At 37.7% G+C, this 13,342-nt stretch overlaps 1 protein-coding gene across 1 annotated transcript; it reads left to right on the plus strand.

The window, feature by feature from the left end:
* The first annotated feature begins 1,279 nt into the window (after positions 1-1,279).
* LOC127153139 (uncharacterized) lies at positions 1,280-2,542 on the plus strand. The gene is made up of 5 exons (XM_051094084.1): positions 1,280-1,331; positions 1,420-1,752; positions 1,894-2,034; positions 2,154-2,233; positions 2,399-2,542. The coding sequence occupies exons 1-5, from the start codon at positions 1,307-1,309 to the stop codon at positions 2,501-2,503; spliced, it is 684 nt and encodes a 227-aa protein (XP_050950041.1). The 5' UTR covers positions 1,280-1,306; the 3' UTR covers positions 2,504-2,542.
* The last annotated feature ends 10,800 nt before the right edge of the window (positions 2,543-13,342 follow it).

Below are 13,342 nucleotides of genomic sequence, written 5' to 3' on the forward strand. Positions count from 1 at the left end.
AGCTTTACGAAGCAGTGCTTTGAAAGCGCCAATCACTACTTACTGTTCAGTTTGTCTTTGTTTGGTTTTAACGTTGTTTTGTGCATTTCCTCCCTGCTTTATCGCCACCTTAGAATTATAAGGTTCTGTCTGCATTCTGAGCATTTTTGAGATATTGAGCTTCAAAGTTTTTGCATTTCACAGACTTTTGTATATAGTACCATTTTTGTTTTCAAAAAAAAAAAAAGGCCCAAAATATGCACAGCTTACAAAAGAAACATCACATAATGTAATAAAGTTGTCACAGAGTAAGAATGTGGATAACTCAATTTTGAGAAAAAAGGTCAGATAGAAACCTTATAATTCCAAGGCGGTGTTGTATAAATTAAAATTGTATAAATGTGGATTAATTAAAGACTCCTTATTGTTATTCATCTTCTTCGTGCATTTATTATACACTGCACTGTGACAACTAGTTACTTGAAACAAGTAATCTGATTACGCAACTCAAGTTACTTGTAATGCGTTAACCCCAACACTGGTCATGTTTGTTTTCATGCACGAATAATACACAATTGAGAGAGTGCCTTCATTAAGATGACACATGAATTAAGTGCAGCAAATATCACAAAACTCAGGACGTTCCTGCTGTAATCTTGTAGCATTGCCCGGAATTTTTTTTTTTTTTTTTTCTTTCAACTATGTACTGTTATGTCTGGTCTTGTTACAGCCTGTTAAACTAAAATAACAGTCTGAACTGTGGAACTATATATGCAATATAAACAGCATGCACTCAAGTCTAAATTGTTTGTGATCTTTTATTCATAAGTTACTTTTTATTCTGTATTCTTAAATCTTGTAAGTCTGACAAATAAAATATATATTTATGTTTACAGAAATTACATAATAATTGGCATATTCCTTTATAGTTTGTCACTGTGAAGCATGGAATATTATTTCATGTTTCTACTTTATAATTTAATATAATATTATTAAGCACAGTAAATAACAATATTTGATATAATGATTGTGCTGCATTTATCAGTGCACATGCTCTGGAGACCCAGCAGGTACGAATCTGAATTGTTGTGAATCCATTCTTCCTCTCTCCGTAATGATGATAATAATAATAATAATAATAATAATAATATGAAGAAGTATATATAGAAAAGCACTTCTCATTTTTCAAGATACAAGATGTACAAGATACGTGTTGCCCCTCTTCTCTGGTTGGTTGAGGTTTCATCTAAAACTCTGTGGTGGTTCCGCTCACAGTAAGAGATGTTTGACTGATCACAGTATAGAAGATATTCATCTGGATCAGGCAATGAAGACTATACAGCTTCACTTCTGTGAGTTTATTATGTCACATTAGATCAATTAACTGAGTTTTATTTTGATTATCTATGTTAACAAATGTGTTTTTCGGTTGTGTCATAGATCTGTTGATGTGGTCTCAAGCCACAGAGAGTCTAACAAACATAAACGTAACTTTAGGAGCTGATGTGAATATAAGCTGTGATCTTGATATAAAGGAGATTTACTGGTACAAACTGAAATTTCCGGATCCTCCAGTGTCGATCTTACGCACTTATAAAAGTACATATGAAGGGGCTGAATATGAAAACAGCATCTTCAAACACAAATACTCAGTGAAAACTAACAGTCGCCTGTTCATCAGAAATATCAGCACTGATGAATTAGGAGTTTATTATTGTGTCAAAACTAGTGAACCGCGGAAATTCAGCAATGGCACCAAAATCGACATCAGAGGTGAGTCATTTTCTCTTTCAGATGTGTTGTTAAACCACATGATGGATTTCCATGTTGAATATGCTTTACACTTTTTCCATTGTACTGTTAAAAACTAAAACTGGATAATGATTGATTGATTGAATCAAAAACATTTTACAGACAGTGACCAAAAGAATATAACAGACTCAGTCCACAGGAATCAGACAGATTCAAATGATTGTCCACAACAACAGACTCCATGGACAATTCCGATGATCACATCTGTCCTGCTGAATGCGCTTTTGATCATTGCAGTCATAGGTGTGAACTTTTTAGTGTTATTAGTAACTGTAATCTACACAAATTCAACCATTTTATATTTGCTCATTATTTTTTTAAACAGTCTATCATTACGGTTAAAGTATTCAGTGTTCTTTCAGGTTTGGTGAAGAGCTGCCGTGATACAACTAAAACAAGTAAAAAATCTTCAGAGAAACCTCAAAACACAAATGATCCACAGGTAAAATACATCTTTAATTAGTAAGCTTAATTGGTTTTATATCATTTATATTTAAATTTAAAACTTTATTTTAATAGTTTTTTTTTCCAATAATGACCAACTGACTGTACATTATATCTTATATACTGTTTATGGCCATTCATTTGTATGATCTTTATCTTTCAGTATGCTGAAATTGATTTCTCCAAGCCTTTGAGAAGAAGCAGGCCTTGCCCAGGACCAAAGCAGGACCAGACCACCTACTCTGTTCTACAGCCAGTAAAAAAGTAAATAGTATTAATCGTTATGTACCGTATATAATAAAATTAGTCTCTTTTTTCCTGGTTTTTTTTTTTTTTTTTTTTTTTTTTTTTGGTCTGGTAGATATAATGGCATTCTCTGGTATTAACTGTTATCCTTATACAGACATTTTTAAAAATGAAGAGTTCAGATGCAAAACCAGCTAAATCCATTTGACGTCTTACTTTAAAAAATGCATTTTTATCAGGCTCAGATGTATAGGTTTCTATGTAATTACTGGTACTTCTGATTGGGCTGAGGCTGGGATTTTAGCGAGTTTGTAGAAAAAGTATTTGATGGATGTATAATATGTGTCAAGAACATTCACTCGGTATCATTATCTCATTTTTGACCGAGATGACTTTTAGCTGGTTTTGCATCTGAACTCTTCAAATAATCTTTTTTTTCTCTTCTTCTTTTAAGTTCTCTGAGATGTTTGTGTTAGCACTGAGAGCTAATGTTACCAAAGGGCAATGAGGTTTCTGCACGTTAGAGCCACTTCTTACACGCAGTATTGTGTGTGCAGTAATGTTATCTTTTATGTTCATTTCTCCCAAATTTTGTGTATATCACGTGTCATTATATTATACAAGTTATTATATATATTTTCTAATTTATTTTGTAATGTGGCTTGCATGTTAATTGTTTTGAATAATTTGGTTCTTAAATATTAAAACTTTTTGCTTCTGTACAGCTTTTCTTTGTGGTTAACACCTATGGTTTCGTGCAAATGAAGTGTTCCACTGGTTTGGTCACTTGATAGACATGTAAACATAAACCTTTGCATGCTAGTTTAAGGTGTAACAAAGTGAAGACATGTTAAGCATTTTTGCCTGACACAAAACATTGAAACAGATTTACTTGAACCCACTTTATTACTCAGTTCCCATGACTACTCCGAACCACTCGTCAAAACCATTAAACCGTATCTCAGAAATCAGGAAGTATTTATGAATATAAAGTTACATTCAGCTCATGACCTCATTTCTTTCAGCAGCTTCTGAGAAACTGTCATTAAGATGAATGTGAATGCTAAAAAATGGATAAAATGGACAGAACAAATATGATTATTAACTTTCAAAGGAAGACCATATATTTTGTTGTTGACATGAAAGTCACAATCAAACTCTACAAGTGAGCTAAACATCAGTGTGTCTCATGTTAATCATTTTGCATATTGTTAGACCAGTGAAGTTCATGGTGATATTAAAAAACGTCTGTCTAATTTCAAAGATTTTAAAGATTTTGATAATGTGTTGGGGAGAACCACTACTTCGCAAAACATTGTAAAAACTAAAAACAAATATATAAAAAACATGTTCATGCTTGTAGCAGAATGCTCTCTTAAATTGAGTTTTATATAACTAAAGCATGTAATAATTAACACAATTACATAAAATATTATAAAATTAATTGTAACTAATTTAACTAACCCATTTAAAATTATTATTATTATTATTATTATTATTATTATTATTATTATTATTATTATTATTTTAAAAGGCATGACTAAAATAATATAACTACGGATGTGTGTGAGTGCTGTAGTGTATGACAACAGAATAAATTTGGCATATGAACGGAATAACACTACACGTGTGGTCAGAGATACTGACTTCCTCTTGATTTCCTCTTAAACCCCTTATTTGTCTGAAAGCTTTGAGGTGAAGTTTCTTCTCTAAAGCCATGTGAAAAAGCAAGACTGCATCATGCTGAAGTGTTTTAAAATCATAAAGATCATGCAGCTTCATCTTAAGTTTAATGTACTTTATGATTATTTTTATAAGCTCTGCAGAATAATAAATTGACTGGTGTTTTAATGGCACAATCACATTGTGTGTGTGTGTTGTTTATTCCAAGCTGCAGAGAATTCACCAGGTCAACTAACAGATTTTAGTCAAAATGTGACCATTAACTGGTAAACTAGTAATTACTGAAACTGCCAGATCCTCCAGTCCTGACGCACTTTCTGTACTAATCCTCATAACTAAAGTAATATATTAAAAAAATATATATATATTTAGTACAAATTAAACCTGTCTGTTCATAAATAATGTACTGAATACTGATGAATTAGTACTTTATTACTGTGACAACAGATCCACCTCTGAAATACAGCAGCGGCACCAGACTACACATTATTGAGTGATGAAATCCATAAAGCAATATTAAACTGAAAACTGATGTTAAGCACAAAACTTAGTTCTAACATAAAATAACAAAATACTCTGACTAAAGAAATCCAGCAGAATCAGTCACTTCGGCAGATTATTATCCTCATCTCTGCTCTGTTTAACGTTATACTGTATTCAGGGAGAAGCACTGTTGTCCAAGGAGATAGCAACAGCGACTGCGCGTAAGTGTTTGCTTAGTACACTATTGCCATAGGTATTGTTTAAATTATTAAGTAGTGCTAGAAAGTCTTTTTTCGTTCTCTGCCTATTTGTAGTGTTGTTGTTTCATCTTAATTAGCACTTTCGATTGCACTTATTGAAATTAGTATTGCTGAAATCCTGCGGGCACTTAAGTGCGAAGCATCTCACTCTTAGTTTCGATTCGAGGCATTTGCATAGATATAGACTCTGGGCTTAAGTCAGGAGGCGTGTCCAGCGACCGTGAAGTATATAAACATAACTTTAAGATCCAACAACAAACACTGAACTGAATACAACTTATAAAGACAGGATAATGAACACAGACAGGTGTGGGTGATGAATGACTTGACAAGGACAGGAACAGGAAAGACCAAATATGGGCAACAGAGGGAGAAACCAACTAGGTTAGGTACATTAACACATTGTCTGTGGTCATGTAACAGATTACAAAGGTATTGTTTTTTGGTGCTGGAGTAAATGGAAAATATTTATAATATGCAGTTGGATTTTGACCCAGTCTTATTAATGACCTAATGGACGCATTGCTTCATCTGCTAATAAATAATAGTATGATATTCAGTACTTTGCTGCCAGAAAAAAAATCGGACCTACCAAACTTACTAGTTACAGATATTGAACAACCTCAAGACTCAACCCAAACACGTATACAGGTGCTGGTCATATAATTAGAATATCTTCAAAAAGTTGATTTATTTTACTTATTCCATTTAAGAAGTGAAACTAGTATAATGTATACATTCATTCCACACAGACTGATATATTTCAAGTGTTTATTTCTTTTAATTTTGATGATTATAAGTGACAACTAATGAAAACCCCAAATTCAGTATCTCAGAAAATTAGAATATTGTGAAAAGGTTCAGTATTGAAGACACCTGGTGCCACACTCTAATCAGCTAATTAACTCAAAACACCTGCAAAGGCCTTTAAATGGTCTCTCAGTCTAGTTCTGTAGGCTACACAATCATGGGGAAGACTGCTGATTTGATACCTTGCACAAGGAGGGCAAGACACAAAAGGTTCATTGCGAAAGAGGCTGGCTGTTCACAGAGCTCTGTGTCCACGCACATTAATAGAGAGGCGAAGGGAAGGAAAAGATGTGGTAGAAAAAAGTGTACAAGCAATAGGGATAACCACACCCTGGAGAGAATTGTGAAACAAAACCCATTCAAAAATGTGGGGGAGATTCAGAAAGAGTGGACTGCAGCTGGAGTCAGTGCTTCAAGAACCACTACACACAGACGTATGTAAGACATGGGTTTCAGCTGTCGCATTCCTTGTGTCAAGTCACTCTTGAACAACAGACAGCGTCAGAAGCGTCTCGCCTGGGCTAAAGACAAAAGGACTGGACTGCTGCTGAGTGGTCCAAGGTTATGTTCTCTGATGAAAGTAAACTTTGTATTTCCTTTGGAAATCAGGGTCCCAGAGTCTGGAGGAAGAGATGAGAGGCACAGAATCCACGTTGCTTGAGGTCCAGTGTAAAGTTTCCACAGTCAGTGATTGTTTGAGGTGCCGTGTCACTTGCTGGTGTTGGTCCACTGTGTTTTCTGAGGTCCAAGGTCAACGCAGCTGTATACCAGGATGTTTTAGAGCACTTCATGATTCCTGCTGCTGACCAACTTTATGGAGATGCAGATTTCATTTTCCAACAGGACTTGGCACCTGCACACAGTGCCAAAGCTACCAGTACCTGGTTTAAGGACCATGGTATCCTTGTTCTTAATTGGCCAGCAAACTCACCTGACCTTAACCCCATAGAAAATCTATGGGGTATTGTGAAGAGGAAGATGCGATATGCCAGACCCAACAATGCAGAAGAGCTGAAGGCCACTATTGGAGCAAACTGGGCTCTCATAGCACCTGAGCAGTGCCACAGACTGATCGACTCCATGCCACACCACTATGCTGCAGTAATTCAGGCAAAAGGAGCCCCAGCTAAATATTGAGTGCTGTACATGCTCATACTTTTCATGTTCATACTTTTCAGTTGGCCAAGATTTCTAAAAATCCTTTCTTTGTATTGGTTTTAAGTAATATTCTAATTTTCTGAGATACTGAATTTGATGTTTTCATTAGTTGTCAGTTATAATCATCAAAATTAAAAGAAATGAACACTTGAAATATCAGTCTGTGTGGAATGAATGTATACATTATACAAGTTTCACTTCTTGAATGGAATTCGTGAAATAAATCAACTTTTTCAAGATATTCTAATTATATGACCAGCACCTGTACATTTCATGAAACAAATGAAATATGATTTAATACAATCCATTCAGTATAAAATAACATAACTCTAATATAGTTCACTGAACTCTAATATATAATAGCAACTTTATTTATATACCAAGGGATATAAATATGCAGACTAAACTAGCAACTGAGGAAGACACCTGATGAAATGACCATAGAAACAGTTGATGTAATCAGAAACCAAGGTAACCAAGGCAACTAAAAACAGTAAACATGAACAAAAACAAAGGGATGAAAAGAGTCCTAAACAGAAACAAAACATGACATTATACCTAATCCTGGTAGGTGACTCCTGTTCCATAAGACTCTAGGCTCTGGCACCGTAGTAGGTAGGGCCCAAAAGGAGCACACAGTGTGAGGAATAGGTGTCCACTCTTAGGGAGGAACCAGCGAACCAGAGCACATACTAAAATTATTGAAGCAGCAAGCAAAAGGTATTCCCCTCTGGATGGAAGGATACTGCTGCTATAGCTCCATATCAAAAAGGTCCATTCTTCTGTCGAGCAACTGGTATTCCCCACAGCATAGACTAGAGGAGAATGTGGCTGTTGAGCTTGCTCCAACAAACCTGATGCTCTTGATCAAACAAATCTGATGGCAGAGTTCTAGAAGGTACTCCACAAAATCCTCCAGGGGCTGCCTCCCTTGATAAAGGGACAAGAGTTGGGGCTCAAAAAAATCCATTCTTCTATCATGGTGCAGTTCAGTGCATAGAGTTTAGGTCTATTTGCAGCCGTCTGCTTTTATTAAATGAAAACAAAACACCCAGGAGTACAGGCAAAATGCTGGAGAACTGAAAATGACGCTATAAAGCAATAAGAAAGGACAAATAGCAACTGAAACTGAGGGCTATACATATGCAGACTAATCAAGGAACTAAAGACACAGGTGATAAAATGAGCGAACATAAAAACAAATGACATCATCAGAAACTAAGGTAACCAAGGAAACAGGAACTGAAAACAGGAAACATGAACATAAAAACAAAGGGATGAAAAAAGTTCTAAAAAGAAACAAAATATGACATTACACCCCCTCCGTGTAGGGCACTCCTAGTCCTGGTGGAAAAAGAGAAAAAGAGAAAATAAAGGAACTGGAGGAGTGAGAGACTGAGGCCGGAGCTCGGAGTGGAGGAGGCCATAGCAGATTCAGCAAGGTGGCAAGTCCAGATGGAGCTGGAGGGTTGCAAACTCACGGTGAAGCAAAACTGATTGCAGAGATCTAGAAAATCCTTTGTGAAATCCTCCTATGGCCACCCCCTTTAAATGGGCTCTCTGGATGGAGGGATACTGCTACTAGATTCATATCAAAAAGGTCAGTTCTTCTGTCAAGCAAGTAGTATTCCCCTTCGCATTGACTGGAGGAAGAGGTGGCTGTCAAGTCCACTCAAACAAACCCAATGCACTTGTTCCAACAAATCTGATGGCAGTTCTAGAATGTCCTTCACAAAATCCTCCAGTGGCTGCCCCCTTTGCTTAATAGACAAGAGTTGGGCCTCAAAAGGTCAATTTTTCTGTCATGGTGCAGTTCAGTGAAAAGAGATTAGACAATCTGTTTGTTGCAAGCGGTCTTTATTAAGTGAAAAGAAAACACTCAGGAGTATAGGCCAAATGCTGGAGAACAGAAAATCATGTCATGAAGCAAAAAGAATGGACAAATAACAGCTGAAACTGTGAGCTGTAAATATAGACTAAACTAGCAGCTAAGCAAGACCACAAGTGATAAAATAAGCATAGAAACAAATGCGATCATGAGAAACTAAGCTAACAAAGAAAACAGAAACTAAAAACAGGAAATATTAAAATAAAAAAACAAAAGGGATGAACAGAAACAAAACATGACATTACATCTCCTGGTAGGCCACTCTTGGTGCTATAAACAAAACTAACACTAAAGCGGAGGGAGAAGGTGGAAAAAAAACCCAAGGATGAAAACCTAGTTGGTACGATGCTTGGTTGGTGAGGAAGAGATGGAGCTGGAGAGATGCAGACCCACAGATGCTGTACCCAGGTCAGAGGTGTGAAGATGGAAGACTGTGGTGAAGTCAGTCAAGCTGGAGAACCAGGGGACTGCAGGATCAAAGCAGAGCTGGAGGCTTGGAGGACTGAGGTGGAGTCATAGGAGCAAGGATGGTGATGGAACCAAAGGACTGGAGGGTCCAGGCATAGCCACAGGCCTGGAAGTCCAGAGTGGAGTCAAGGGGATGACCCAGGTTGACACGGTAGGACGAGAGACACCAGGTGAAGCTGAGTGAGCGAGGAGCCATGGCCCAGCAGATTGAGGTGAAGTTGACACATCTAAGGACAAAGGCAGAGCTGGGGGCCAAAGGATCTGAGGCAAAGCCAGGGAGCTAGGCAAAACCAGCAGGGAAGTAGGAGCTGAGGAGCTTGGAGACAAAGGAGCCTGAAAGCTGAGCGGAACCATCAGAGACACAGAAGCAAGAAGGCTGAGTGGGATCAGCAGAGACAAAGAATCTGGGATGGACAGAACCAGCAAAAAAAGGAAAAAAAGTCAAAGAACCGGATGGAGCCAGGGAATCTTGGAGACAGGATGGGACTGGTGACAGATGAAAAATAAACTGAGGGGTGGGAATTTATCAATGGGGCTCTGGCTCTGGGTCTGGGTAGGCATGCACCCTAGCTCTTGGTCTGTGAGGTCCACTGGATGATTAGAGGCAGACAGGGCTGAAAGGGGCAAGAAACAGGCAGAACAGGTGTTCTCCTGGACATCCCCCACTGTTAGGCAGGAACCAGTCGAACAGAGCACATACTCAATGTACTGGAGCAACAAGCAACTGCTATTCCCCACTGACATAAATTGGAGGAAGAGGTTGTCAACATGCCCTTGTTCCAACAAACCTGATGGTAGAGTTCTGGAAAGTTCTTCACAAAATCCTCCTATAGCTGCTCCACTTGATAAAGGGGCCTCTGGATAAATTTTGTATCGTATCAGTGTTTCATCCAGACGGATCCTAGAGTGGATAAATCTGAAAACGATACCCTTATGTTTCCATGTGAACAGCCAATCTGTATATTTTTTGAAACGATGATGTCATCAAGTCAGACACCACTACATCACGTAATAGCAACAACAACATGAACAAACAATGAGTGACTGTATTTTTATTAACTAACATTCACACAGTTTAATAAATAGTGTAATACATGTATTGTTCTATCTTCAGAGTGCAACTCTGTGGCAGAATTACAGTGCCACATACTGGTCTGGCGTTCGTTTAGAGTCAGTTTCAGTGGTTTTGTGTGTTTCTTGAGACAATGCCGTGTTTACAGGTTTTTATTTATTTATTTATTTTCTTTTTTAACTGGATATGGAAAGCTCTGGTATCGTGTGGACGGGCCCTAGGTCTCCAGGAACAAGACTGGGCACCCAAAGATCAGCAAATGACAACTAAAACTGAGAGATATAAATAGACTAAACTAGAAACTAAATAACACACAGGTAAGCGAAATATGCAACCTCAAAAACAAATAACATAATCAGAAACCAAGGTAACCAAGGAAACAAAAAACTTAATGTCACAGGGAGTGAGAGGCGAGCGGATCCATACGCGAGCTTTTATTGATATTACGAGACAAAGACATGGTCGTACAGGCAGGGTCGAGACGGGAGCAGACAGGAATATCACAGGCAGTCGGAGAGAACAATCAAATAAACGAGAGCGATAGTCCAAAAGGCAGGCGGCTAGACAGTCAGAACGAGAAAACCAGGCGGGAAAGACAAAACACTGGGGACTAGGAACTCGGAACTAGAAACTAGGAAACGCTAACAATAGGAATACAACAATACAACAATCCGTGCCTTGCAAGGGGAAAGTCCGGGGTTTTTATAGTGAGCCTGATTGGCTACCGGAGGCAACGCAATGGGCGCGGTAGAGGACGGGAGATGCAGTCCGAAGTGCAAAGTAACAGTCAGAGTGTAATGGAAAGGTGAGAGTGACATCTGGTGGTTAGTGGTCCGCAGAGCACCGACCAGATTTGTGACACTTAAACAGGAAACATGAACATAAAAAACAAAATGATTAAAAGAATCCTAAACAAAAACTGCAGTGATCTCACATGACTCTCAACATGATCTCAGACTTTACTCAGAGTTACTAAGATCTGCAATCAAAATTCTCCTTTTTATTAAAACCTTTTAAATCTATCTATTTCTATTTTAAGGTAAGTTACTGTCACAGCACAACAAAAGCACATCTTCCTGACCACAGGGGATCAGTCTTGAGCTGAAAAATTACAAGCTTTTAAAATGCAAATTTTTTCTCTTACATGGTAAAAATAATACTGTTATTGACCACTAGAGGACAGCACTGATCCACTTTAGGGCAATTAAAAGGTGTCCTACTTGAAAAGTGTGCTTGTGCTTTATTACATTATAGTGATAATCTGATATTGTGATAATACATGGGAGACATGATAGGGAAGTGATTCTTGTGGGAATAAATTAGTTTGATCTCACCTCTTCTCTACAGACAGCGCACTGGATCAGGCAAAATAGAAACAGTTTCTAGTGGCAGGAAGGGAATTATATTTATCTGCTAACAAATTTATTTAATACTAACCCACCCAACCCAATCGGTGAATATCTGCAAATATGAAAAAAATTGCCTTGCGGTGCATATTCTTACAGCTTTTATCCTGTTTTGTATCTAGGTTTAATTATTGCTGCTGCTCTGTATATTGTACATTAATTATCAAATAAGGGGCTTATCATACCTCTATATATTCTCAACATTGTTGTTTTATCTAGACTCCATCCACATCCTGATATAGTCCTCATCAAATTCATGTTTTTATTTTTTTGGCTTTTATTCTCAAGTGTTCTCCTATGACTTGTGTCTTTGCTATGAAACCATAATCCTACGTACTTAAATATTAACACTCTTTCTACTTCCATACATGGGGTCTTTTTTGCTTGTTTGTTAGTTTTCCCTCAAATACCCATTACATCCTATAGTGATTCTTGCTGTAAATCCTTTCATCTTCAAATAAATTAACTATTTAAATGATCTGAAACATTTAAGATGAAAGTGAAAGTTGTGATATTGTGCCAAGAATGGTAACCCACACTCGGAATGTGTGCTCTGCATCTATAACCCCTCCAAGTGCACACACACTCAGAGCAGTGGGCAGCCATTTTGCTCCAGTGCCTGGGGAGCAATTGGGGGTTTAGTGCCTTGCTCAAGGGTACCTTATAGGTATTGAGGGTCAAAGAGAGTGTTGTTCATTCACTCCCCTACCTACAACTCCTGGCAGTGCTGAGACTCGAACCCACAACCTTTGGGTTGGTTACAAGTCAAACTCTCTAACCATTAGGCCACAAATGATATGCTGTATTGCTACATGACTCCCTAAATAATCAAAATTTTGATTCATATACTTCAAAAATGCTTATAAATATAAATGCTGATGACTAAATTAATAATATATTGTCAAGTGCTCATTATTGCAAAAATATTGCCTATATTGAGAGAATTTATTTGCAATAATGATCATGTCTTACATACTGTATTTGGCCATTAATGTTTAATATCTTCCTCTTTCAGTCTGCAGACATTAATTTTTCCACGTGTCCCGGAAACAGCGGGCCTTTCCAGGAACAGAGCACTACTGTCCTCTACAGCCAATGAATGAGTGAATGAATGATATATATATATATATATATATATATATATATATATACATGGGACCCCCAGATGCCCAGATGGTTAGTCAACCCCGTTATCAGCCACACTGCAGTTGGAGCGGTTTGCCATGCCCAGGCCCGGTTGTACGGAGGTACTAGACGGTGCTAAATACCCTCAAACGAAAGCAAAAGCAACTGAATATCTGGCAAAATAGCCAGACTCATTGTGTAGTTTAGAGAGCTTCATTGATTATAACAGAACTTTTGAGATCGCGATAAACTGAGATGAGTGACGCTTTTATACGCGATAAAGTGAGCGAGCTTTGCGCACTTTCTAGGTTATAATCCGTTCAGATTTTGTATGAAACGTTCGTTTTATACGGTGCAATGTTTCGGGATAATATCTGCATATTTATGCTAGATTCTTTCTTCGCCTGGCCCGAGTCCGACCCGAGCCCGTCTTTTTTCCCTCTTCTCCCAAAACAGCTTATACTACTGCTTCAGCTATTAAAATAGTCCAGTTTTGTATGCAATGGCA

Source organism: Labeo rohita, chromosome 22, assembly GCF_022985175.1.
Source record: "Labeo rohita strain BAU-BD-2019 chromosome 22, IGBB_LRoh.1.0, whole genome shotgun sequence".
Lineage (NCBI taxonomy): Eukaryota > Metazoa > Chordata > Actinopteri > Cypriniformes > Cyprinidae > Labeo > Labeo rohita.

What these genes read in the sequence shown, in the direction of transcription:
- LOC127153139 (XM_051094084.1), top strand. Translation starts at nt 1,307, where the DNA reads ATGAAGACTATACAGCTTCACTTCT. An exon ending in TTTGATCATTGCAGTCATAG is followed by an intron (nt 2,035 to 2,153) that starts GTGTGAACTTTT and finishes GTGTTCTTTCAG; the next exon opens with GTTTGGTGAAGAGCTGCCGT. An exon ending in AAAACACAAATGATCCACAG is followed by an intron (nt 2,234 to 2,398) that starts GTAAAATACATC and finishes TTTATCTTTCAG; the next exon opens with TATGCTGAAATTGATTTCTC.